Source organism: Lagopus muta, chromosome 19, assembly GCF_023343835.1.
Source record: "Lagopus muta isolate bLagMut1 chromosome 19, bLagMut1 primary, whole genome shotgun sequence".
Classification (NCBI taxonomy): Eukaryota; Metazoa; Chordata; class Aves; order Galliformes; family Phasianidae; genus Lagopus; species Lagopus muta.
Window position 1 is genome coordinate 970,585 of NC_064451.1, and position 27,887 is coordinate 998,471.

Consider the following 27,887-nt stretch of genomic DNA (forward strand, 5'->3'; position numbering starts at 1 on the left):
CCCCAGTGGAAATGCCTGCATTTTTCCTGACGCAGTGACAATATGAAAGAGAAGTGATCTGCTTAGTTCTTTTCCTCACGTTTTTATCTATTCCTCATCCCTACCCTTTCTTCCTACAGATAGTTCTGCTGTCTTTGCTACAAGCCTGTGGCTGTTGACATTAAGTGCCAATTTAACTGGAAACTGAAGCAGGGCAGCAGCAGAGCGTGTCCCGCAGGGAGCAGCGCTGACCTCGCCCCGACAGCTGCTCTCATTCTCACAGCCCAGCACTGCTACCTGGCTGCCCGTGCGCTGAGCTCACGGCTCTCCCTCTCTTGCAGATGTCTGTCATTGGGTAGACCTGCCCCATCCGAAGTCCCAAATACGGAAACTGCTTTGGTGGGAATTGTTTATGTGATCTGCTGCCTTCCTGCTTGATTTGTAAAGGCTTTTCCTACCTGCTAGAATAAGTCAGTGAAACTGAATGCATTATGTAGGATGAAAGATCCTGACAGAGACTGCAGCAGCTGACGAGGGCCAGTAAACACATCCAACAGGAGCACGTGGTGCCATCAGCACCCTCAGCTGATCTCAGTGTGAGCTGCTGGCTGCCCAGGGCTCTCCTTGCCATGTTAACGCCTCCACGTGCTGCTCCCACTGCTCATGCAGGCAGGCGCTTGAGCTAGAGGAGAAAATGGAGTGTGCTGAGAATGAGTGACATAGGGGAGAGTTCCAGCTGGTTCTGTTCCTTGGTGCAGCTCAGCAGCGACTGCGTGAGTGATGGCGTTGGCAGCAGGAAACCTGGGGGAGGTGAGGTCGTTCCTTCTGGAGAAGAGCTTGCAGCTGAGTCATCCTGGAGTGATCCTGAAGCTGCACCCCAAGAGCAGTCTGACCACTGCAGGGTCTGCTGGTCCCACAGCACTCTCTGCTTCGGTATCTCATGTAGTGTTTTGTGAGGGAATCTGGACTTTAAAATGTCTCTCTAGGCTGACCTGTGAGAGCATTTCAAGAGATTCAAGTTCTAAAAGGGACAATCAGGATCTTGTTCTTCCTCCATCATGAATCTGCTGCGTTCATTAAGAGAAATGAAGACAGTCCACCTTTGATTTTTCTTTTATTATTTTTATTATTTTTTTTTTTCCTTCTGTAAGCAGGAAACAGGATCTCATGCAGGGCAATAGGAAATGGTTTGCTGTCTCTGCAGAGATGCTCTGGTACCTGTAAATGAAGGCAGCCTATAAATACTAAATTAATTTGTGCCTTTATGACCCTTTTAATGAGGAACTTTGTAAAAGAGTAAACAGCAATACCTCCTAGTGGGCGAGAGCAGAACAGCCACAATGGTTGCCCAGCAGAACTGCGGCACAGAGCCCTTCACAGGCATGGTGTCTGCTGGCTGTTCCTCCAGATGTGCTGCTCTTACACTTTTCTCTGAACTGACTGCAGTAACTCCTCATTTCAACAGAAGGCAGCCTTCAGTCTGCCATTTCCTGCCCGGCCGATGACACACAGCCTAATGCTGATCACCTGAAGCTGCCATTAGATTCTCTGAGCGGCCCATTTCCTAGTGCATTATTGCAGCTCTTGGGGATCAAATGCAAGCATAAACATTCTGGTCCTGTGCAAGTCAGCTTATGGCTCCCAGTAGCCTTGTGGTTACCACGAGAAACAAAAATGCCATAATGCAACAGAAGGTTTTGAAAACAACACATACCATATTCAGAAAGAACAAAGACTAATGGGATGCTCGTGTTGTTATTTGCTGCAGAACTCTGCTGAGCTGTGTATGGCTAATGGCAGCAGTACAGCCGATGTGGTGTTTTACCCGCACGAGGATGTTTTGGACACTTTTTTCCTTGGGATGGGTTTGAATGCGCCTTTCCCTGCATGCTGCTGGCTGTGTGTGGCAGAAGGCAGCGGGGTGAGAGAAGCAGAGGCACAGCTGGCTGCTCTCACACATGTTCTGAATTTCCAACCTTCTTGTGGGTTCTTTTTGCTGAGCTGGTGTGAGCTGCTGAATGAGCACTGATTGTAATGACTGAGGCTTGTGTTTTCTAACAGAACCCATAATGCCTGTGTAATATGGGAGAACAAACTGCATCTGAATAACGCTTGCAAAAAGTTAACATGCTTTTCACAGCATTCTTTCGTTTATTTTTAATGAGTTCTGTTGATCTGCTTGCTCTTTTCTGCAGTGAAAATTGTTATCCGAGGGGACAGGAACACTGGGAAAACCACACTCTGGCACCGGCTACAGGGAAAGAAATTTATTGAGGAATACATTCCAACTCAGGAGATCCAAGTCACCAGCATCCACTGGAATTATAAAAGTAAGAGGGAGGAGAGGGTGGAGGGGGTGACATTCGTGGGACAGTGCATCTCTGTGCCTTGAGGTGGAACTGGCACTGCAGCCTTATTTGCTTCTTCCGTGTCTGCTTGGGAGATAAAGTGGGCTATCGTCACTTTAATGTATTATTCACAGTTCCTCAGCTGTGTTTTTAGTAGCAGTATTTCTCAGAAATGATGAGGGCTGCTCTGAAAGCACTGCATCCTGTTTGATGATGTTGGCCCGCAACACCAGGAGCAGGCGTTGGTGGGATGGCAGCAGAGGCCAAACCTTCCCACCAGCATCCCGTTGTGTTGTTGCTGTGACCGATGGCAGCAGAGGGCACTCTGGTAGGATGGCACCTGCCATGGAGTAAGGGATGGAAGTGAATTCCTCCGTGTGGAGAAAAGGGCTCCCGCCGGTGTTCATCCGCACTTGTAACGTTGATGGAGACCAAAGATGGATGTGGACGCGGCGAGGGCTGGTTTCAGCAGCGCCCACAGTGACAGTGGTCACCTCTACTGGTGCGGGTTTTTCCAGGTAACATGCAGGCTCTTGTTCATTGCTGGTGAAAACGCAGGGCTAACAGTGGTGACTGAAAAATAGTGTTTTGTAGCTGAGAATTTGCTCTGTCCAACAGTGTTATTGTGCTCTTTGTATCTGTTGTAGTTTCCTTGGAAATAAAAAGGAGGTGTTACTTTCCAAGTGACCTACATATATGCTGTAAGAGCTAAAAAATAAGCTTTTGTTGATGGCAATTCAAGGAAGGTTTTTAATTCATGATCCAGAAGATTTTGAAAAATATGCGTGATGTGCTTGACTTGCTAATGACAACAGGTTTGTGGTGAAAGTCTGTCTCTGATGCTGACCCTGGTTGGTGTCACCTGTGTGCAGGTGAAGGCCTTGGTGCAAACTATTCTTTCACTGATTAAGATTAAACTAGTGGTGAGGATGTTTTAAAATGGTTGTAGCACTGATAATTCCAGGCTGAGTTACTGAAGCACAGAAGTAGCTTTTTTAAGTGCTTGTTTGAATTTGAGAGATGAGGTGTGATTTTTCCCATCTGCTCTGGCACTGTAAAGTAAGTGGCTCTGAAAGCCTGAATCTAGCCTGGAGAAGACACTGCAGGCACAGTGGTTGTATAAGCAGTGCAGACTTAAGTCCAGCTCTTGGGCTCCTGAACAAAAAATGCCACAGCCTTGCAGGCTGCACTGACTCAGCATGAGCTTGCTCTATGAGACTCATTTTGCTTTTAAAAAAGGAAAAAAGGCCAGCACTTAGTTTGTCATTACCAAGTGTTGCTGAAGCATGTACTCTGCTTCCTTATGCCTGAAACAAAGGCTTACAGCTGGGGTAAACACTGAATTGAATACTCTGTCTAATTTATCGATGAATCTATGTTTAAATGATGCCATGATGCCCAAGTCTTGCGTTAATGATGGCAGAACCCCAGCGTGTGTTGGCGGGCAGTGTGCCACCAGGGATACAGCACTTACCATCCCTTGGCTTCATAGGCTTCATCGCAAGGAGAGGGAGCAGATACTGCCATTGTGTGTTTGCAGTGTGCAGGTAAGCACAGTTTTGGGGCTCTTGTGCCCTTCTGCAGGCACGCTTCCGCCTGAGCCAGCTGTCTCTTGACAGAGGTTGAAGAGATTGGTAAGGATGGAGAGCTGTGAATTGCCTTGGTTAGGGGAGGAGTGCAGGTCAGCTTTGCTCAGTCCAGCTAGTGGTTTTCTCTCGCGTTCTGGATCTGATGTCACAACTTTTTAGATTCTTTCTCCGGGAGTCTCTGTGTGGCAGTGCTGCAAAGGTGTGCTGGTTACCTTCTGCACATCTTCATTAGGTGCCTTGATGTTGGGCACCATCTCATGGGAGTTCTGCCTCAGCTCTCTCAAGGTGTTGACATCTGCAGCGTTCACACAGCGGTGGTGTCCAGCTGCAGCGAAGCGGCTGGCGCTGTGTTGGAGCTGTGGCACCTTCCCTCCACGCCCTTGCTCTTCTCTCTCAGAATGTGGTCCCATTCTGGGACGTGGATGTAGTGCTTAGAAGGTGTTTGAAGGATGGAGACTATCTCCAGAATCAAACTTGAATGCCTCAGCCTAAGCAGACAGATCAGAGTAAGGCACAGGTTAATTCATTTTTCAGCTTTCTTAAGTTGAAAGGATAGACTGCATTAATTGTGAACTGCTAATTGTGGTTTTCTGCAATATCGCAGGTAAAAACGTGTTTTCTTTCTTCTCTAATCTTTGTCAGTAATAAAGGCACTGTTTGTAAATACAGATTTTGATTTCTAAGAGGCTTGTCCATGCCTGTTGTTGTATACGTGAGCAGTTACAAGTAAAAAGGCGTTTGAAGGCTGTTCCTGCTTTAGAAAGATGTGCTCATCTCACAGGTTTCTGCACGTTTTAGGGACAGCGTCTCTAATAATCTGCAGTAGGAAATTCTACACCGACCTAAAAACTTGCAGAAATAACTCCCTTTTTACAGATCTTGCCAGGTGTGTGTCCTGCTGAGTAAACCTTCCATCTACCACAGGCAATGTGAGAAATGGCCTCTGAGCTGATTACTGCCCTGTTCGCTGAGTTAATCTGTAGAGGAAGAATTAAGTTTGTTTTTCCTCTGATTGTGCCCTCATGCCACCTTAAATAAACATTATGAGGTAGCTGGCAGCAAATATTTACAGATGTTAATTATATTGTTGTCAAATATTCAAGGATTCTTACGTTGCTTGGTATTAGATTTACCTTTTAGGCAGGGAACGCATCGCCTTGTCACAACTTCAGAAGTTTTGTACTGGAGGAATTAATGAAATCAGAACTGAAGTTATTTCTTCCTCCTCAGAACGAACCAAATTGCTTTTCAGTGCCAGTTGTCTTTATTATGGAAATTTTTCTGCCCAAGTAAGGAATTACCATTTCTGACTTTAATGTACACTTTTTTAGTTTTTAGTTGTCATCAATTTTATTCTTCTTTTAGCGGTCTTAGAACAAAAGAAAAAATAGCAAATGCTTTTGTTCCAACGCTTTGGGTGCTTTATAGATTGGTGTGTGGCATTCTGTGCTCTGCAATCCGAAGGGTAAGAGGCGAGTCACGTAACTGCCTGAGAGCAAGTATGATCCCTCCCATAAAGCAGTGACTCTTATTTTTAAATGAGGTTTCTTGCAGTTGGAGTCTTCTCAAAGTAATTGTAACCAGAGGGAGGAAGGAAAAGGTTCTGGTGAAATGCTTGCTAGAAATTGGTAGTCTTTGGTTGCTGAAGATTGAACATTTGCTAAAAAGAGCTGTCGTTCTCAGTGGAAATCTCTTCCCACAGCATTTTAGGTTTAGAGGGGAAATGTAGATGAGTGGTTGGGCTGGGTGGTCTTGGAGGTCTTTTCCAACCTTGGTGATTGTGATTCTCACCTCATCACCATTTTTTGGGTGAACAGTGTCTTACAGTACCACTGGCTACAGAGTACTGAGCCAAACAGTGGAGGGGTTTGAGTGGTTTGATCTATGAATGCAAGTTATTGAATTAAAGTGATGCTGTGGTGCTCTCTTTGCTGCAGTACGTCTTCAGAGCTGGCAGGGTAAGACTCTGCTCGTGCTGCTGTGAGTCATATGGAAGCCAATGCAGCAGTGCTGTGCTTACCTCCCCTGTGCTCAGGGCAATCAGGAACGAAGCTGGTGGTGAAGAGGAAGAACTTACTGGCTACTGACAAACAGGAGCACTGGTGCTGAAAGGGAAGAAGAACAGCACGTGCAAAGTGGTTTTCTAGGATCTCATATAGGTTTCTTAGCAAAGTTCTGTGCTGTCCCTCAGAGAAAAGGGCATAGAGAGGGCAAGCAGTTCAGCTCCTCAGCAATCCAGCAGCGCTGCTGCTCAGCAGAAAGGCAGTGGTGGGGAAATTACTCACCAGGAGAGTGCATTTGGTGTTAGGAGAAGGAGCTGGCGGCTGCTGGAGCTTGGGAACAACACCCCAGTACCAGCAGCAGCCGGGTGGGTGATGGGCAGCGTGGTGCCGGAGCCCTGCTGGCTGCGGTGCTCTGTGGGACAGACGTGGTGTGCAGGTCTGAGCAGAGGCCATGGCAGTGCAGGTGCTGCAGTGCTGTCAGCCCTGGCACAGCTCCTCACCCCGTGCCGCTGCTGCCAGGAGGGACATCAGTGGGAGCTGCTGCAAGGGAAAATGGGCTGATTTTGTTTTGTGCATGAACCTAAGAGAAGGTGTTTCACCAGAAGCAGGGGATCAGAAGCTTTTTCTTTATTTAGAGCCTGTCTTTGCAACATTTTGAAGCATTTGAGCAATAATGAATTCTGGAGAGAAGATATTTTCCTGGCTTGAGAATGACACTTAGCTAAATTCTCATGTCATGCTAAGAGATTATTTTCTACTTTCAGACATTCTCTCTCCGTTCCACTGCGTTATGTTCAGAGCTGCTCCACGTGGAAGCTTTTGCTTCATATCCTGTAGCATCTCTGAGGAGCAGCTGTGTCTCAGCACAGCCTTGTGAAGATCAGACTGCTTATTCCAATGCAGTGAAGGCACCCATGCAGAGCTGCCCATCTTCGTGCCCTCTGAAAGTTCACCTGCTAGCTGCCAGTCCTTGCTGTAGTATTCTTCCAGTGATTGTTTTGTTTGTCCTGTTTCAGATTTTAGCAGCTGAAATCTACCTTGCTGCCTGTTATTTACTGACTTTGTAGCTCATAGAGAGGCAAAATTGCTTGTATTTCATAGAGTTTGTCTTGAAATGTGTGTAGAGCATAATGGATTTCTGTGGCTGCAGGGCTGCCTGCAGTGTTTGTCGTGTTTACATGAACATGTCACTAGTGGGATTGATTTTCCTTAGATGTGTGTTCCCTTGGCTTTCAGCTGAACGCCTGGCTTTTAGACCAGGCACTATTTTCCAAAATTAAATGTATATCTTTTCTGAAAGAGAATGAGAACCTCTGTGTGTTAAGAAAAGAATCTGCATGCAGTATTTGTAACACATTTCAAATCGGTGATAAATGCAAAGAAAAATACCACGTAGCTGAGAATCCTGAAGAAGTTCTGTAGGTAAGGCAGTGCTGGAGTACAGCCTGTTCCCTCCACAGCACCCATTCGTTCAGTGATGTGTAGGTTTTCCCCAACTTGAGCATCACTGCTTTGCTTTTGGCTTTGACCTGCTGCTGTGGGTCCAGGCTGGGCTCCGTGGGGGGGGCGGGCACTGTTCATTTTGCTGACACCCTTTTGCTGACACTCTTCTTTTTGTTCTTTTAGCCACTGACGATATTGTTAAAGTTGAAGTGTGGGATGTAGTTGACAAAGGTAAGCTTTATAAGTTCCTTCCTATTGGACATTCATTGTTTCTTGTTGTTTTTCTTTTTCCCCTTGTAGTTTTAATTAAGAACTTACCTGGAATCAGATGTACCTGTTTACTTCTCTTTCCTGTAGAAAAAGGCAGGTATTTATTTTAGTCAGCTACGTGGCTATTACTTCCTCGGAAAATATAGAAGGGAGAGCAGAGTCTCATGTGCTGGAGCCCGCTGTTTGCAGTCTGAACTTCAGATCAAACCCAGTATTTGGAAGCAGATGTTTGATGTCCTGTGCAGTAGATGAGAGCCTGCTACTGGGTTACAGTAGAGTTCAGAGAAGCTGAATAAACTTCATCTTCTCTCCTTTATACTTTTAGCCAGATACTGCGCTCTGCATTCTGCTTATAAAATATTTGCCAAGCTGCTTTTCAAAGAAGACATTGGTAAATGATAAAACGTTACCTGCTGTGAATAACGTATGCAGGAGGGAAGGATGGAAGAGCAGCCAATTACTTCCATCTTTCCTAAGTGCTTACAACAGAATCGTTAAGATGTGTAAATACGTGTTTCAGTAATTTTCAGGTTTTGCCAGGATGTAAAGTTCTGTTTTCTTAAATAAGTGAGATAGACATACTCGAAGGTACGATCTGAATGCCATCCAATGGGTTACTAGAACAGGTGGAGGGCTCGTAACAACCTATTCCATAGCCCCACATGCGCGTTCTTTGGCTTTTAAGAGGTGTGCTGTACCAGGCGGGCTTCTAGTTCAAAGTGTGAGTATGGCCAGGAGAGCAGTTCTGCAAGTGAATGTGTTACGCTCTGCAGGTGTGTGTGCTTCTCTCACTCAGGTTTGTTGACCACAAATGTGAGTAAAACATAACCTTTCATGGTTTGCCTGTTGACACGTTGCCTCTGCAGGGCTGCCTCTGCAGCACACTCCTCCAGTGCTCCCCGTGCGCTGCTTACACAGGCGTAAATGCCAAATAAGAAGATGGCAAAGGTAGAGTGGGGCAAAGGGAGGTGAATTTTTCAGATCAGCTATGACATGTCTAAAAGAATGAAATTGGAATGCTAAGTAAAGATAGCACCTGTGGTTCAGACAAGGAAGCCCTGATGTTAAACTTGAACCAGTAACTTCAGGTGACAATCCTGGGCACTTTATCTTTTCACTGTTTTAAACTGTTTTATGCAGTGTAGGCAAAACCTTGCTTAGGTTTTTAGGTTTCAGAGGTACTGCTGAAGTCAGACTGGTCACAGTGTGACTTTCAGACCGTGGGATAATGTGCACGGGGACAGAATCTGAGCAAAACATCTGTTTTCTCTCCTCCTTGCAACTTTGGTATGTATAGATAGACATTTAATTTGGGAATCGTGTGATTCCAGCATTTATTTCTGTGAACAGCTTCTCTGAGCACAGTCATCTTCTAAACTAGAGGCTTGTCATTTTTTTGGCAAAATGGATTGGATTTGATATGAGCAGATGTTGTTAACAGCTCTTCTGATACCGCCTTCATTTCTGGCAGTGGAACATGTATTAGAAATCTGAAGGGACGCTTTACCTCCACTTTATATTCAAGATGGAACTCATTCTGTTAAGATCCCTACTTATGGACCACGAATGTGTATTTTTACATAGTTGAATGTATTCGATCTGTGTAGTGTAAAAATTTACTTTGCCACGACGTAACAAAATCAAATCCTTTCCCATTGCCATAGCATTGCAGGTTCTTGATAAACGCAACTTTAGGAAAATGTGTTGATCAAATAGCTTGATCATCTTTAAAGTTAACATTATTTAATGACATTTTTGTTCTTCCTTCTGTATGTTTAGGACAAAAAATCCTCCTGCGCGATGTTTTTGGTGAGAATGGCACCAACGTAGGCAATAGACTTCAAGTAGTGAAGTATTCAGTGCTGCTAGAGCAGAGTGCTGATGAGACCTGATCCTCCTCCATTTTTTCCCCTGCCCTTACAAGATCCTGGCTGGTGTGCCCGTTTTGTGCAGAATGCTGCTTTTATCAGGCTGGGTTTGGACCTGCCAGAAATGCGTGTTCTGAATGTGCACTTTGATGTACACTGTTTTCCAGGCTAAATTTCTTCAGTGAGTGTTTCCCCATCGTGGAACAATTGTTCCTTGTTAAAGAAAATTAAGAGACACCTGTTTAAATTTAGAAAACCCATCTTGGAAATTAACCCACTTGTGGGTATGTTGCTGCTAAAGGATGTACAGTTGAACTGCAGTGTTCAACTTCAGTCTTGTAGAGCAGCTTCAGCCATTTCTGTGTCATGCAGCACTGCCATTCTTTGTATCTCAGTGTGAAAATGCATAGGAGAGTATGGGGAACCTCAGTTATCTGCACCCTGAAAAGCTGCGTGTACATTTTTGCACAGAGTTAAATGTGGTTTGGTTGTGTTTTGCCTAGCTCTTAGCATTGTGCCTCCCTATCCCTGTTGGCTCAGCAGCGTGCTTGGATTTTGCTCTCCAGACTGTTAGGAAGACAGGAAACAGCACTGTTGGCCCTGCCTGACTGATGAATGGTGAATCGGTGCCATTTGTTTGGCATAAAGACGTTAATTGGGAAGTAAGGGGGAAAGGGCTGTTGGGTGAGCTTGGAGGTGTGAGGCAGGTTAGTGCATGGGAGCAGGAGGGGATGCAGTTGTTACACTGCGCTGCTCCTCTTACCTTTTTTCTTTAACCTATAGACTCACTGGACTGGGCTCATCTGCAGCCTGCTGGGTTTTCCCTGGGCCTACTGGGGGAGCTCCTTTGTGTAATGATGCCATTTGTTAAATGCTTAGCAAGTAAAGCTTGCTCCCAGCTATGGATTGTATTGAATTGTATCCAATACTTTATTAAGTACAGCCTCCTTTGCTGCCCTTGAACTAAAAGAACATAGAAGAGATGTCTGTCAGCAGAAGTCACAGTCCTGACTCATCTTTCTGGCTTTGCAGCACGTTGTGTAACTGCTGCAGGTCGTGGAGCTGTAACAGATCCTGAATGCAAAGAAGCTGCTTGAAATTCAGATGATCTCCTATCTTTTGCTAGTTAGGTTCCTGCATCTTTTTCATACACAAACTGAAGGGATCAAGTCATAGACTGTTTTTCTGTGGCCCCTGGAATCATGTAAGCCCTTTCCACTGTACTGGAAATTGATTTCTTTTCCTGTCACTCTTCCCCCTCTCGGAGATTTGTTGTAAGAATAGGGAAGGATCAGAATGAATACTTCTGTTATTTTCTAACATCAAAAGTTAGATGACTCAGGGGAGACAGTTTAGAACTGTGCAGTTTGGTAGGATGTGCAGAAGTGTTTCTCTCAAGCTGTGGACAGCATCTGCTGGCAAGCTTTACTGAATCCTTGCTATCCCGCAACACATGTGGTAGTGTGCAGAGGCTGTCAGGTGCTGGCCACGAATGCTGTCTTTGGGTGTCCGGAGGAACTGTCCTGTAGTCCTTGGGATGCTGCAAGGAGGTTATTTGGTTCTGTGTTTCACCTTTGTTTTTTAATCAAGGCTCCGAAATCACACAGCACTGCAACCTAACCCACAGGACTTTGTGCAGTCACACAGTTATCTTCGCACACTTGCCTTTACAGCCTGACCTGCACCTTTTCACTACATATGTCTTTCTCTGGCTCATCTTGCAGTTTTTGTTCCAGAAATAGGCGTTGCACATGAGTATGTGCACACGTGGGCTCTTCAGCTGTTACTGCAGTGTAGGTGACCTCCTCTGTAGCCATGAGGAGCATGGCATCGGAGTGCTGGTGTTTGCTCTTGGTCCGCAGTTAAAGCCATCAGTGGGGAGAGGTGTGCACGTTGTATTCGGTCTCATGCAGTGGTTGTAAATATGCCAGGTTAGAAAGACAGAAGGACAAGAGACGTTTGTGAACTGTGGAGAGTTTTGGATGAGTGTTTGTAGCTACTTGGGTTTCTGTTTTACCATTAGAAATTCAGGCCAGCAAAACCGAGCAGTAACTAGAGAAATGGTGTTGTTTTGACATTGAGAAGAGCCACGTCGTTTCCACTGACCTGAAATTGATTCAAGTGGGGACAGGTGTGTGCATCCGAGCCATCCCACCACTTCAGTTGCATTGGGTAAAATCAGGGCGCGTTGAGGGAGATAGATTGCAAGAATGGAGAAGGATCAGGATTAATATTTCTACTGTTTTCAGATGACAAAATAAATGACACCAGGGCTCTGAATATTTCAGAAATACCTACATTTTGCAGTGATGTACAGAAGCATTGCCAGATGTGCTGTCAAGGTGTTGAGACTGCTTCTGTGTCCTGGAGCACTTGCAGAGCTGATTTGCAAGGCCTGCTGACTGTTATTCCACAGCTCCTTCCATTCAGAAGGTGCCCCAAACTCTTGTTTCCATAGCTGACACTGATTGCTTGGCAGCTAACAGGTGGTACAGTTGACAGAAATTTACTAAATGTAACCTGCAAAGTTGTGCAAGAGAAGTGTTGCAAACTTCTTAATTAGGGCTACCAGCCAACACAGCCTTCAGCAGCCTACGGCTGAATTCACAGGGGATGTATGTGATATCTGTGCACATTTCCTATAATAGAGCATTGGATGGGTGATTTCTCTAATGCAATTTTTCTTCACTTAAGTAGGGAAGCACCTCAGAAAGAAATCTTTCAGAAATAACTTTGTATTTCATAACTAACCTTGACCTGCATGCCAGAAGAATAAAACACTTAGTTTTCCCCAGTGTCATGTGCAGAACCACAGATTTCACAAGTAATCACTTGATGTTCATCAGCTGGTTTTGTCCCATGTTGCAGACTCTTAGAAGAGTCAGCAGGGGTGGCTTTGTGGGCACCTCTGAGCTGCCAAACATCTTTCATTGTCAGTGACAGGGTGAATTTCTAGAAATTATGAGAAGGAATTCCAAGTCTCTGTGCTGCCATTATTGTTTAGTTAACTCACCGCTGTTCAGACTGGAATAAAGTTGATCTAGAAGTACAGCTCTTGATTGCTCTCCATAACATCTGGAGGATATTCGATGTCTGCAAAGCATGTCTCTAGACCTTGCAGGTCTGTTTACTGCACAGTGCTGCTCATTTGATAAAGCTCTGGAAACTACTGTACATAGCTGGAGTTTAAACAATCCCTGGGGGCAAGGACAGATTTGTTCATGGTATGTCCACACTACATTTCTTCAGCACTGGGTGGAAAAAAAAGTGTGCTCTTGCATACTGGGATTCGTGGCAACAGGTGGTGATGAGTGCCTACACTGAGAAGTGGTGATAGCTGATGGCCACTGTGCTGATGCTGGTTACTGGTTCATGGTGCTCACCTTGGTCCTGGGCTCTAAGGTTTGGAACTGTGATTACAGTGTTACTGATGTTACAGGAAGTTTTAAGTTAAACCCTGACTTGTTTTCTGGTGATGCTGAGTCACAAGGGACGCAGTCAGGAGTGAGGAGGGTGCATAGCAAGCTCAGTACCCTGGACTTCAGCAGAGCAGCCTTTGGTCTCTTAAGGGTCTGCTTGGTAGAGCACCATGGGATAAAGTCCTGGAGGGAACAGGGGCCCCAAAGAATTTGATTAGCATTCAAGCATCAATTCCCTTATGGCGATGCATCTCAAGACTGAGGCACTCTACAACTTTTTTGTCTCAGTCTTCACTGAGTCCTGTAGGCATGGTGCCCAAGTCACAAAAGGCAACGACAGGAGCTAGGAGAACAAAGGACTGCATGCTGTAGGAAAAGATAAGGTTCAAGACCAGCTAAGGGATCTGAAGGTGCACAAGTCAATGGGACCTGCTGAGATGCATGCAAAGGTTCCAAGGAAACTGGTAGGTGAAATGTCGTATTTGAGAAGTTGTGGCAGTCAGATGAAGTTCCCAGAGACCATAAAATGGGAAATGCAACCTCCATATTAAAAAAAAAAGGGGAAAAAAAAAAAGACCTGGGGAAGTACAGGCCAGACAGTCTCACCTCTGTGCTGGGTAAGATCATGGAGCAGATCCTCCTGGAAACTATGTTAAGGCACATGGAAAAGAGAAGTGGTTGATGACATAAAGCGCAGTTTCACTAAGGGCAGATCGTGCCTAACAAATTTGGTGGGCTTCCACAATGGGATAAGGGTTGGTGGATAAGGAGGGAGCAACTGGCATCATCTTCCTTGACTTGAGCAGAGCATTTGGCACTGCCTTGCACAACGTCCCCATCCCTAAAGAGACAGGCATGTAGTGGATGGACTTCAGTGGGTAAGGGATTGGCTGGATGCTTGTGTCCAAAGAGGCATGGCCAACAGCTTGATGTCCAGGCGGGGACCAAGAATAAGTGGTGTTCCTCAGGGTCCATATTGGTACTGTATTGGGAGTGGGGGCAGCAGGGCAAGGGAAATGATTGTCCCCCTCTGTTCTGCCCTTGTGAGACTCAACCTACAGTGCTGCTTCAGCTCTGGGCACCCAGCACGAGAAAGATGTGGGGCTGTTGGAGTGAGTGTGGAGGATGCTGTGAAGATGTTCAGAGGACTGGAGCATCTTTGCTATGGAGATGAGACTGAGAGAACTGGGGTTGTTCAACCTAGGGCAGCAAAGGTTCTGGGAAGACCTTAAACAACCTTCCAGATCCTAAAAGAAAGCTGTGGAGGAACTTCTTACAGGGACAAGTAGTGATAAGACAAGGAGTAATGGCTTTAAACTAAAAGAACAGAGATTTAGAGTAGATATAAGGAAGAAATTCTCCACAGTAATGGTGGTGAAGCACTGAGACAAATTGCCCAGAGAAGCTGTGCATCTTGTCTTCATCCCTGGAGCCGTTAAGGCCAAATTGGGTGTGGATTGGGGCCTCCTGATCTGGTGGTTGGTATCCTTGCCTGTGGTAGGTAGTGGGAGTTGGGTGGTCTTTAAGGTCCCTTCCAACTCTGTGATTCTATGAAATACCAGTGGTACTTTAAAATGTCAATCTGTGAGCTTAATCAGAACTTACTGAGGCTGTAAGAAAAGGGAGAAGTCATAGAGGATCTCACCTTTAGGAATAACAGCTGCATTTTAGCATATACCTTAGCAGAAGCAGGTGAGTTGGAGAGAAGTGTGAAGATTTATCTAGATGGGATTATGGCCATGAGGTAACAGAAGTCTTTATGCTAATTTTCTAGTGTCTTCTCCAGTTGTGTAGTCTGTTGCCTTTTGCACTTTCCTATGAGGTTGATGGGAACTTTATCTATCCCCAGGTCTGGGCTCCCCAGTACAGGAAAGATGTGGAGCTGTTGGAGAGGGCTGGAGCTCCTCCCTTACGAAGACAGGCTGAGGGAGCTGGACTTTTTTAGCTTTGGAGAAGAGAAGGCTGCAAGGAGACTTCATTGAAGCTTTCCAGTATTTAAAAGGCGACTATAAATAGGAGGGGAATCATTTCTTTACAAGGGCAGATAGTGATAGGAGAGGGGGCAATGGTTTTAAGCTCAAGGAGGGAAGGTTTAGATGTGAAGGGGAGCTCTTTACAGAGAGAGTGGTGAGGTGCTGGAACAGCTGCCCAAAGGGGCTGTGGATGCTCCATCCCTGGAGCTGTTCAAGGCCAGGTTGGATGGAGCCCTGGGCAGCCTGGGCTGGTACCAGATCTGGAGGTTGGTGGCCCTGCTTGTGGCAGGGGATTGGAACTTGATGATCTCTTCCAACCCAAGCCATTCTGTGATTCTAGCTTCTTGTGTGCGTGTCACAAGGCCAGTACAGGTACAGTCAGGTCAGTACAGTACAGTCAGGTCAGTACAGTAGTACAGCAGCATCACAGCGTGTCTTGTAAGGCTGTGTATGGTGATTGTGCAGCTCATTTTTAACAGCCTTATGGTCTTCTGCTTCTTCAACACTAGTGCAAGAAGTATGACAGGACAGCTTCTTTTGTGGTCTGAGGATATGCCAAAACTGTTATTATTGAGTCATTGGGATTTAATGTTGTGAAGAGCATGGTTTGAGCTGCTGCAGACTTCCTTCGTGTTCATCTTTGAATTAGGCTAGCTGATGGTTGGTTGGTGGTTGGTTTTCTTTTGCAAGGCATGCCTGCCCCACCCCCCCTTTTCCCAAGGCTTATAATAGAATTTGGATCTGCTTTCATGCCATGGTCCAAATGCTGTGGTCCTGACCAAGGATTCACAGATCCATCTTGGAGTTCTCTGCACAGTGTAATGCATTTGTTTTTTACAATTCTTTTTAAGGAAAATGCAAAAAACGAGGAGATGGCTTGAAACTGGAAAATGACCCTCAGGAGGTGAGTCACCTTGAATGTCGATATCTGTCTCTCAGCAGGAGGCCTCTTGTCCACCTTTGGTGGAGAGTAAGTTCTGTATTTGTTTCTACTGTAAGGCTGACCCAGAGGGTGAATAAGGGACGGTGTGATCCTTGATGCTCTTCACTCTTTTGCCTGTGCTTTTTATCCCTGTTTGTGCCCCTATCACAGCTTTCCTGCTGTTCGCTGTTTGCCTTTTGGGACCAACCCCAGCTGTTTACTCTGTAGGTTTGTACCTGTTTGTACACAGGGAGTGTCAGGAAGCCCTTTTGTAATGGGCTTCCTGAGAAAAGGGAAGAAATCCCTGAATGCCACCTTGCTGCTCCTTAAAACTGGTCTAGCAATTACCTCTTAACACCCTTTGAAATGTAGAGGAGGCAGCGGCAGTAGAAGTGCCACTTGTGTGTAAACGTAAATAGTGGCTTCCTCCAGGCTCCTGCACAGATGCGTGTCCTTGGATCTGCTGCTGTAGATTGAAGTGCCATATGGGAGAGTGTAATCTCACATTCCACAAACTGCATTTGGGCTACCAGTGCATTTCTGTGGTATCTTTTCCAAAAGCTGTACTATCTTATCCTCCGGAAAAGTCAGTTTAAAGGCGTTTGATTGCATGATCTCTACTGCAGATCTTAAAGAGCTTTATCCCTCCTGCTCGTACATGGCTGCATTTTGGGGTGCAGTGCATGGGCAGAGTTCTGGTACTTGCTCAGTAGCCTCTTGAAAACCACTAGAAATTGATGCAAAATCTGGTGTTACTGATAGGCAGGTTGCTGAGCACTCAGTTATGGGGATGAGTCAAGGCAGTAGTTTTCTGGCACTGAGGGTGGCAGTCCTCCTCAATCCATGTGATCAGATCTGAAAGATTTTCTTTAGAAATGTTCTCTCCTTATGGGAAAAGGCCTCTATGAGAGCAGTTGTGGCAGCTGCTTCTTCCTTCCCAGTTGTCTACGTTTTTTACTCTTGGAAAATGAGTCAGAGTTGTTCTATTGGTACCAAACTGCAGCAGGAGCCTTGCAGGTTCAGTTGTGACCAGCGTTGTATTTTATGCAGAGTCCAAGCAATATGAAAACCAAACTGACTGCTAGTACATAATTTTGAACTCTGTGTGGAAGAAATCAGTAGAAACTACATTCTAGCTGTACGCTTTAGAAGCATTAGAAATAAGGTCAATATTTGGGTTGGCAAAGGGATGGAATATAGGAGGCAAGTTCTCTGCACTCTGTTTTGTAGATTATACAGACTTACCTTGCTAATGCAGGATTTGGGGGCACAGGGAGAGAGGAAGGAGTGCATTTCAGGGCTTCCTGTCAGTCGTGGTTTCTTTTTTGCCAGAGGCTGCCAGGTGATGCATGTCCTGGTCCTGTGGGCACTGCGAGCTGTGACCCACCAGGCACCTTTTCTAAATGATGATAATGTGAACTCCATAGGTACTTCTTACAGTGGCTGGCACTTTTGGCAGTTTGCCTATTCAGTGCTGTATCTGTTGTATTCTGCATGAACCTGAAGTTGAATTATTTACTGCTCTTTTTGCTTTTCTTCTTTTTTTTTTTTTTTCCTCAGGCAGAGTCAGAAATGGCTCTGGATGCAGAGTTTCTGGACGTGTATAAAAATTGCAATGGTGTAGTGATGATGTTTGACATCACCAAACAGTGGTAAGACATCTTCAGCAGCATGCACTACATCACATGATTCTCACTTGTCTGGTGAGAGCAAGTGGCTTCTGGACCTCTTGATTCCCACATGGCCTCTGATGCTGATAAGCAGCCTAATGAGTCAAAGCTAGCTTGTATCCCTTGAAATAATAGCTTTATCTTCTGGCATGTCTTTTAATATACTCCTCTCCTGGGTTTCAAACCAGCAGTCTCCCTGTGGATTTGTGGGCTGCAGTTTCTGCCATACTGCTGTCTGAGGCTTGGTAATTAGCACTGTCACAGGTGCAGTGTATGGTGGGCACAATATGCCTTGCTGTACAGACCACAAGGGGAAAGGGAAAGCTAGAAAGTCCCAGGAAGGCAGGTGTTGGTAAGGGTTATTTAGATGCCCTGGGCTGCATTAATACACAGAAATAACAAGCTGTTAATTTTGCACATATGAGGAGGAGGGGAAGAGTCATGTGGGAGCAAGAATTGAAGGAGGAGATGGTATGAATTCCTGCTTTATACTTAAGCTTGTGTTATGCAGGTTTGGTATGGTTCAGTGAGCTTGCATGAGTGGGGGAACTCTTCTGCTTACCTCATAGAATTTTGTAGAACTGAGGGAAAGATTGCAGCGAGAGCTGCGAGGTCTCTGCTAGAAGTGCATTATTGAACTTGTCATTTTTGAATAAAGAACGGCACACATGTACTTACAGTTAATGTATTAGGGGTGAGGGGGAGGGGGGAGGCCACAGCGTTGAAGGGATGTTGGGTGAAATTCTCACTTTGTGTCTTTTTTCTGTGGTTTGTGCATGCAACTGCTTACAGAGTGATGGTTCGCTCTCATTTGCCTGTGTCTGTCTCTCCTTTGGTGAAGGACATTTAACTATATTCTGAGGGAGCTTCCTAAAGTGCCGACCCACGTTCCAGTGTGCGTGCTGGGGAACTACCGGGACATGGGGGAGCACCGGGTCATTCTGCCTGGTGACGTGCGGGACTTCATTGACAATCTGAACAGGTAAAGGGGTGGCACCGTGCTCAGCAGACAGGGCAGCAGGCTTTCACTGTACTCTGTCATCATCCATGGGGAACTGTTGCTGCTGTGTTTCAAATCTACAGCATCTCCGGAGAATGTTTCCTGGTTACAGCCAAAACATACTCTTCCTTTGCCAGCCAGGCAAGATTTTTCATCTTAGAGGTCTCCGAGGCTCTCTAAGTAATATCATAAGATATTACTGATCAATAGATAGTACCTTTCAGTGCGGGTTTATGTTTTTAAGGCAATTTTTCATTTTCTCAGTCTTTATGACTGTTATGCATACAGCAGTGGTATCAGTATCGGGGCTTGATCATTTCTTTACAAATATACCCTTATATGTGACTCAGCTGAGTTTAATGCATAGTGCAGATGCTTGAGTAGGTGACTTAACTTAGATCTGCTTCTTGTTTTCATTTCTCAGTTAAGGTTCTATTTCAAATAGCTTACATTTCTGTGAACCCCCTCCAGATCAGTAAACCAATGACCCAATGTCCTGACACAGTATCTCTCAGTCTACCATGACACTGCAGCCCCACAACAGCTGCATTCCAGCCTTTTCTGATGCCCTTCAGGAGGGACAGAGTCTGAGTACAAGTGTGGAGTTGAATTCCTCCGTGTGGAAAAAACTGTACCTGTTAACATTTATTGGTGTTTGCTGAACGTTTATGGAGATCAGACAGTGGTGTGAGCACAGTGAGGTGAGGGGGTGCATTTCAGCAGTGGCGACAGCAGCTTGAAAAGCAAGCCATGTTCCATTTGGCCACAGACAGCTGTTGCACCACAAAATGAAGAGCGTCTCAATCAGCTCATCCATGCAAGTTAGCTAATGGTGGTAACTTTTGAAAAATATCATTTTGTAGCTGAGCATTTGCTCTATCAAATAATGTTATTGTGTTCTTTGTATATGTTGTAGTTTCCATGGAAATACATAGGAGACATTGCTTCTGGAGGATGGTTCATGGAACGTAATTCAGCAAGTGTCCTGTGTATATGCATGTCCTTTGTACGTTTTTTCTTTCTCTTTGCCTTTCTGGTTGAGACAGGCCTCCTGGGTCCTCATATTTTCGCTATGCTGAGTCTTCCATGAAGAACAGCTTTGGCCTCAAGTACCTGCATAAGTTCTTCAACATCCCCTTCTTGCAGCTGCAGGTAAGAGACGCTGCTTCCGTGACGTGTGCAGGGTTCATGGCATTTGGCTTTATATGTGGGATTTTTTGTTATGGTTGATCAAGGATCCTGAGCAGATTTTTGTTTTCATAAAAGTGTAGTTAACAAAATTGTATGTTGGTGCCTGTGACTTGAACTTGTCTCTGAGGAAGGACGTGGGGGTCCTGGTGGGCACAGAGCTGCACACGAGCAGCAGTGTGCGCCCGCAGCCCGGGAGGCCAGCAGCACCCTGGGCTGCACCAACAGAGGGCTGGCAGCGGGCAGGGAGGGGATTGTCCCCCTCTGCTCTGCCCTCGTGAGGCCCCATCTGCAGTACTGCGTCCAGGCCTGGGGCCCCCGGTGCAGGAAAGACGTGGGGCTGCTGGAGCGGGTCCAGAGGAGGCCACGAGGACACTCAGAGGGCTGCAGCACCTCTGCTGCAAAGACAGGCTGAGGAGCTGGGGGTGCTCAGCCTGGAGGAGAGCAGGCTGCGGGGAGACCTTCCAGAAGTTGAAGGGAGCTTATAAGCAGAGGGGAAACCAGTTTGTAACATGTGCAGCTGGTGACAGGACAAGGGGGAATGGCTTTAAATGAAAAGAGGGGAAATTTAGGTTAGATGTTAGGAAGAAATTCTTTACTCAGTGAGTGGTGAGGTATTGAAACAGGTTACCCAAAGAAGCTGTGGGTGCCCATCCCTGGAGGTGCCCAGGGCCGTGGCTGCATGGGGCTCTGGGCATCCTGACCTGGTGTGGGGCAGCCAACCCATGGCAGGGGTCAGAACTGAGTGATCTTTGGGGCCCCTTCTAACCTAAGCCATTATATGAGTCTCTGCTTGTGAAAGGATTCTTCCTTGCCGTGTTTGAAAGTGCTTGTGTAGGAAGGCTCCAGGGTGATGAGTATCACTATCAAGATAACAGCAACCAGTGTTATAACAACCAAGTCAGAAATATTGCACGTATTTTTTAACTTTCTATTTAAATTCTGTTTTGTCGATCAGTTAAAACTCAGATGAGAAAATAGTATGGACTGAATAGTTCAAAGACAACTGATTTCTGAAAATCCTTGTCCTAATCTGAATGGTGTCTGATCTGCTTGGATCCTATAGGAGCCGACCCAACTCTCTGATTTCTGTCATAATTGAGCCATCTTGGCTCGACTGAGAGAAAAGGTGAGGGCTGAATGGGCATGGCAGGGTGAAATTCTCAGCTGTGGTCCTTCAGAAGAGGACCTTAAGGTGTCATCCATCTTAAGGGGGTCCTTAATGCCGTTAGGGGTGCAAATGATGTTATGTTGGTGCTTTTTTGGTTTATTTTTTTAATGAAAAAATTCAGTTTTTTTTTTCTTGATTTTCTTTTGCTGGTAAGTGAAATGTCTGTTTGCGTTTTTATACATAATCCAAACCGAAATGCTAATTCAGAGTAAGTTCAGATGTGTTAGTGAATGTTACCACATCCCAAGTCAGCACAGCAGACGCACTGAAAAGAATCAAGAAAACTGAATGTATGAAAACCTAGTAAAACAAGTCACGTTTTTGAGGAAGAAGTTGTAAAAATAACTTGCAGCTCACTTGAGAAGACTGAAGTCTTCCAGCATGCTGCTGGTGAGATATCTGCTTGTGTATAGCTTTGGTTCCTGTAATAAAATGACGTCTTTTGGAAATCAGGTGGAATAATTTGCTCCTAGGTTGCATTTTTTGTTTTTGTAGATCTCCCCTCTTCTCAAATAGGTGTTGATGAGAAGCTGAGATATCAGCATGGGCTTCCAGCCACATTTGTCTGAAAGCTGCTAGTATGGTGTTCTTAATGGTCACTACATGCAATGGTGTTCCTAAATATGGATGTAAGCAGGAAGGTCTTGCATGGGAGGAGCTTTAGGGTGAGAGTCTTAGGGATGTTTCATTTAAATGTATATTTAAATGAATATAAAGAGGTGTTATCTATTAGCCTAAGACTGGAAGGACACTTGAACAAGGTAGTTGGCTGCAAAGCCAGGGAACTTCTTGAACAGATCTCAGTCTTCGGGGAAGTAGGAGAAATAAACCTGGTATGGCCTTCGGCATGTGGTGAGGTGTCAGGGGCAGCTGTCCAAGATAAGGCGAGGGGAAGGGGTGACCAGTCCTCCATTGCTCTCCTGTGCAGTGGGCGTGGGGTGGCACTGGGGACCATCCAGAGCACCAGGTGCACGTGCTGTGTGTGGGTTGAACTCAGTTATTGGACTGTCAGATCCTGTGTTTTGGTTTTAATTCAGAGAGACTTGGCAGTTGGTGGCCTGGAAAGCAGTAATGGGGGTAAGCGGGTACTTGGGTGCAAAGGGTTAAAGAAGAGGTCCTGCCACGCACTAAATGCAGGCAGGATTTCATTGGCCTCAGTTGTTTCTGAGGTTTGTGTGCTGCCTGCCTGCTCTCCCACAGCTCCCTGGGGGCAGAGGAGCTGCTGGGCAGCACGTGTGGCTCCACTGTGTCCTTCACGGAGCCACTGTTCAGCGCCCTGCTTTCGGGTTGCACGTCTTTGTGTTCAGCTTCCCCATGCATCTTTCATGAAGGAAGCAGTGGTGAAATCCATACCCCGGTATAGAACAAGCTCCCCCCGGCAGCCTGGCCTCTTCAATTATTTATCAGCTCCTTTGCAGGGGAAGGAGCCTCAGCTCTGAGGACGTGGGTTAGCCCTGGTGCAGCCAGTGGTGGGGTCGGGTCAGCCGGGCCTTCGGAGCGCTGCAGAGTCCTGCAGGTTCTGAAGCTGCCTTCTCCCAGAAAGCACTTGTAAGTGGCATTCAGCCGAAGCGCTGGTCTGCAGCACGTGCTTTATGCCCTTCTTTTGGGTCACTGCTAAAAATAAGCTGCTGCTTTAATATTTTAATGCCAGCGCAGTAAAATAGAATTTATTTTTATGTATTTAGAAGCCCGCCATTAGTAATGAGTTTTTCTTGATTAAATCCAAGTTCTGAGTTTACTGCAACTTGGGAAAATAGAAATAAATAAAACCTCAGGTGCACGTCGTATTGCTGAAGGCATTCCCCTTGTTTAATGAAAGCCATTATCAAAGTGCCTAAGTAAGCATTGGAGAGCATGTCCCCTTTGTCTCTGTTTATTCAGCTAATTTGATCAACATTTCATTCTTGTTTAGGGAAAACAGAGGACAAAGAAGCAGGGATATTTCCTGTATGATTTTTTTTTTTTTTTTTTTTTCAATCTAAGAATAATAAAAAAGGATGAAATTGTTACTTCTGAAATGTTGGATGCAGGCACCATGGAGCAAGCATTTGAAGTCACTTAGTACAAATCAGTGCTTCTGTTTAGTGCAGCAAGTTTAAATGTATAGCATGTTTTGCTGAAACTTCCTTGTATAACACAATGAGGGGAAATCAAGTTAACAACTGGCTTCATAATTCTTTGTATACGTTTTAATTGAGTTCACATTTCTGTCTGCGTAGCACTTGTGAATATGAAGAATAAGAAGTACCTAGTGAAGGAAAAGTGGATTAACACAATAAGAAAGCATAAAAATTAAGAATGTCAGTATCTGCTAAGTAGTGCATTAATGATCATGGAAGTGCTGAGGAAGGCCTTGTCTTCCAGCAGATTAACACGTCTTGCAGTTATCAGTCCATATGAATCACCTGGCCAGGAGATGCTGGAGCTTTGGCTGCTGCAGTGGGCCCCATGGCGGCCCTGCGGCTGGAGGTCAGCCACATCCTTGGGGTGCTGCAGCTGCTGGTGCTGCTGCCGTGCAGCTCTGTCTGAGCAGCTGCTGCAGTCCACCCTCAAGCTGGGAGTGCGGCTCAGCACAGCGTGTGGGTGTTGAGCTGTTCGTGGTGCCTTTCAGGAGATCAGGAGAGCTGTGCCAGGGCCTTTTGCAGATGCTCTAGAGTCCTTTAAGATGTCACTTCCCCTCAACTGAGGCTTCTGCTTGCGATCTTGGGAATGAGCAAAGAGAAGAACCAAATGAAAATAACTCGCCCCATTTTAGGTCAGTGAAACGCTCTTTATTTCAGTTTCACGTGGACTGCAGTGTCTGTCTCTCACCTGTGAGGCAGCAACTGAAGACAGAGGGGCAGTGACTTCTAAAATTCCTCTTTGCTGGCAGGCTGTGATCCCTCATCTGTCCCAACAGTAGAAGGAAAAAATGTGAGGTTTGGCACCAGTTGAGTCCTACTCACAGGAAGGCTTTTTTTATTGCAAAGGAAAAAAAGATCAGAATGAACTGGTTGCACATCTGCTCTCCACAGGGGTGGATGCTGCTCTCCAAATGCAACTAGTGATCCTGCTTCTGGAAATCACTCATTATTGGTTGATGATCCTGTGTGGCTCTCAGAACAGATTGCTTTCATACAACCAGACTGTTTGGACTGATGTGCTTTTTTTCTCTACCACTTCTGCTTCCTATCATGCAGAAGTATTTAACTGAACACCATGAGGTGGACCAAAGCTCCTGTTTAATTAATTGCTGTGGGTAGAGTGATGACACCAGATCTTGGTGCACCCTGAGAGTGCACAGAGATCTGTTACGATGACCCTTCCTACTCAACCAAGCTTGTTTTCCTTTCTTTAGAGGGAGACGTTGCTACGGCAGCTGGAGACGAATCAGCTGGATATTGATGCGACTTTGGAGGAGCTGTCAGTGCAGCAAGAGACAGAAGATCAAAACTACGAACTGTATGTCATTGAGCAATCTTTTCTAACTGTTTTGTTGCAGCCTGGGTATCATACAGGTGTTGTACAGCCCCAGCTATGGCTTGTAGCCAGTGAGTGACATTTAGGATTTCTTTGGAAGTTGTAAAACATCACCTTAAGTGATGTCTCCCAAAATAAAGCATGAAGCACTTTGGGATCCCTGTCAAAGGGTCTGTTACCTACAAGCTACAAGCATGTGACCTGTGGGAGGGCAGTGGAGGTGGAGCTGAGCAGTACACCTGGAAGCAGTACATGGTAATGGGGTTATAGATAAGTATGTTGTAGCCTCTGATGCTGAAAGGGGATATTTTCCATCTCTGTAGTGTTCAGCATGCAAGTTGAGTCCTTTTCTTCTAGCTGTGGCATTCCTGAGCATGGTGTGTCTTGTGAAAGGCAGCTGCAGCGTGGTTGTCTTTTGTTCTCTTTGAATACTTAGTCTCCTCTGAGTCTTTCTGGTTCCAAGCAGTGACTGGTTTCCTGCTGCCTTGTTTGTTCAGCACCTCATCTGTTTGCTTGCTGCTTGAAATGAGCATCTGCCAGTGTTAGTCCTGCAAAGCCAGTGCATCTCATGCTCTTCAGATTTGTATGTTGTTGACAAATGGGTTCCATGAAGTCCTACTGCAAGGTCTTTATTTCGCTAATGTGCAAGGTGAGTCAACCCAGAATGGTTTGGAAGAAGATTCTTTACAGGCAGCTTTTGCTGGAAGTTGGAATCGATGATTGAAATATTCATGCACAGCCATTTGACAGGCACTTTTAGACCAAGTGTCAAATTCTGTAACCTTGGTTAGTGTGTTTTCCTTTGCGAGTGCACTGAAACTGCCCATATAAACACAAAGCATTTGTTTCCAGAGCAGTCACCTCACTGCATTCTTTAGGGAATCATCGCCTCCTGCCTGCAGCACTTCTCTTGGTGTCCCTTCTCGAAGGGCTGGACTGCAAGAGCTGTATTGTCAGGTTGATTTTCAGTCTTTTTACTTTCTGCATCAGTAAAAGGAAGATAGTTAAAAGAATGGAGACTTGGCAGAGCTGTTCCAAAGTTACACCAGGAGATCTTGCTGCTTAGTCATTGTTCTCCTATACCTTATGTCTTTTGCTTTAGCATTTGCTGGACCCTCTCATGAACCAACTCGGCTCACAGATGCTGCTGAAAACTATTTTCTACCAATATCCACTTCTGGATTCTTCTTTGTTTGGTTGGATTTTTATTTTTTTTTCCATACGAGTGAGTGGGACTTCTCTGAGAAGCATCTGCTCAAAGGAAGCAGCAGGGGATGGGATGGGGCTGATCTAGTAGGATGGCAGGACCTTGTAATTCCAGCCATGGATGTTTTACTGGATCCTTCCACCCTGTCTAACTGCACCATTGTACGTTTTGTAACCTTGGGTGCTTCCACTGCAAGAGAGTACTCTTCCTGCAGCACCTTCCTGCAGAAATACTGCAGTTACTAAGGAACATGGTTTACAATGTGTCAGTGTCCAGAATCCTAAGGCCAAGCAGGCCTCAATGGTGCAGGCAGTATGCACAGTAAGTCAAGAGCTGTGTGCTTGCCTTTTGCAACCTCAGAATACCTTTCATGCAGCGTGTAATGGAAAATAGCACTTCCGTAGAGTCCTCAGGATCATCTGCAGAAACTCCAAAGCCAATCACTTAGCCTGTGTCAGCTCTCTGTTGTTTCCCAAACCAGCTTGTGAGCACAGGAAGGTGACATCTGTGCACCTGAAGTACTACAAAGATAGCCATGGCCAGGCTGGGCAGAGAACTGCCCTTCTGTGCTGCAGAGATCTGCTGTAGCAAGGGGCTGCAGCTCACCTGCTGGGGAGAGCTTGCACTGCGGGTGACTGACTGCACTGTTGGGCTGTGTAATTGGCTGCACATGGCACAGGAAGTGTCCTGGCAATGATAGCTGGGAGGAGTTGCTAAAATATTAAAAGAAAAAAAAATTTCTAGGGTTCTGGTTTAGTAGCTGAGCTGGCCTTTTTCTGCAACTGGCCAAATCCTGCTTTCATTTCAGCAACAGCAAGTTGGTCTGCATACTTGGACAGTGTTCTTTGCTTTCAGAAGGTAATGTGGGTTTTTTTTAGAGAAATGTCTTTAAAATATCAGTGGATGCTTCCTGTCTTGAGCCACTGATCCCAGAAGAAAAACACCAGGCTCTGTGGTGGCCGAGCACCTTGACCGCACTGACTAAAATAGAGCATTATTTTAGAGCTGCTGAGATTTTGTCTGCACCCCCGCTTGAAATGAAGAGTGCTTCAAAGGCACACCAGCAGTACCAGGCAGGGGTCAGAACTTGCAGTTGAAGCAGGATTTCATACTCCTTAATAGAGCTTGGGAAGATCCTTGCATCCTTGCTTGACAGCTTCCCATCCTCTTGTCTTATCGTTTTTAACAGCTACTGCGCTCCTGGTCAAAGTGAGCACCTGATGTGTTGTACACATGGGTGCTGTAGTGTAAGCTGTTGTCCGTTGGCAGATGGGAAACCCTAGGGTTGGTTGCTTGGGTTTAGATGGTACTTGGAGCCTTGCTGTTGGTCACCATGACTGCTCAGCATGGAGAGGTGTCTGCAGGCCTGCGTGCTGCACCACCTGCTCTGAGGTTCCTGCTGTCCTTGTTCTCCAGCTCGCAGTGCCATCAGTCAGGCAGTGGAACAAGGCAGGATGGCTGTGCTGGGACAGCTCTCTTATTTCATTCACCCCTGTGTCTGTCTGCTGGCTGCCGGCAAAATGACTGATGCTAAATTTGGATCAGTGAGAACAGAAGGAGCACAAGAACGCTTCATCCTGCTGTGGCTGGGTACCTGAGGACAAAGCGTCATTGCTCTGAATTGTGCATCCCAAAGAAAACACGAGGTGGCACACAACTCTGCCTCATCTGGCTTATGTAAGCAGTCCCTTGGCAGCTGCTGGCCAGGCTTTGCCTGTGTAAGACGTGTTTGGAGGCTTCCAGCTCTTTCTTTGTGCCTGGTCTCTGCCTGCTGCACCTCTTGCTCTGACACTTTCTCTGTCCTGTCTCAGGTTTTGCATTTTCAGTGCTGCTAAAAACGTCTCAGCCCTTCTTCAGTTGCGGAATTCTTATTAATTGCTTTTCTGACTGTTCTGAATTTGTGATTTGTTCAGTTTTCCTGTGTTTAATTGTGTCCATCTTAGCTCGTGTCACAAAGAAAACTTTATGTACTGTGTTTGTTGAGTTACAGCATGCGTTCTCCCTCACTGAGTGGTGCTCATGGAGCAGTGCTTTTAGGGAATGATGGCAGCTCTTTCTCCTCCTTTTTCCAGGAGGGAGGTGCTCCTTTGCAGATATTGTGAGAAGCTAATCTAATGTGTTTTTGATACACTCGTATTGTTTTGGTGCATTTTTCTGCCTTTTGTTATCAAAAGGTGGAATTAAATTTTAAGGAGACGATTCTTTTTAAATTACCTTCCCCCCTACCTTGATGGTAATAAAAATTGCTCAATACTTTTTTTTTTTTAATAAGAAATCTCGTTTTCTTTGACAGTCACTTTTGAGAAAGCCAGGAACTTGTCATCTATGAACCACTTTTTTTTCTTAAACCACATTGCTTGATTTGTAAGCATGTGAAG

At 45.6% G+C, this 27,887-nt stretch overlaps 1 protein-coding gene across 1 annotated transcript in view; it reads left to right on the plus strand.

Annotated features, from left to right (window-relative positions):
* The window catches only part of RABL6 (RAB, member RAS oncogene family like 6), a 51,797-nt gene that overhangs the window by 3,712 nt on the left and 20,198 nt on the right, over positions 1-27,887 (plus strand). The window contains exons 2-8 of the mRNA XM_048966128.1: positions 2,175-2,309; positions 7,546-7,593; positions 15,744-15,796; positions 17,375-17,466; positions 18,326-18,466; positions 19,531-19,636; positions 24,181-24,284. Coding sequence (XP_048822085.1) covers positions 2,175-2,309; positions 7,546-7,593; positions 15,744-15,796; positions 17,375-17,466; positions 18,326-18,466; positions 19,531-19,636; positions 24,181-24,284 — 679 coding nt within the window. The remainder of the gene's footprint in view (positions 1-2,174; positions 2,310-7,545; positions 7,594-15,743; positions 15,797-17,374; positions 17,467-18,325; positions 18,467-19,530; positions 19,637-24,180; positions 24,285-27,887) is intronic.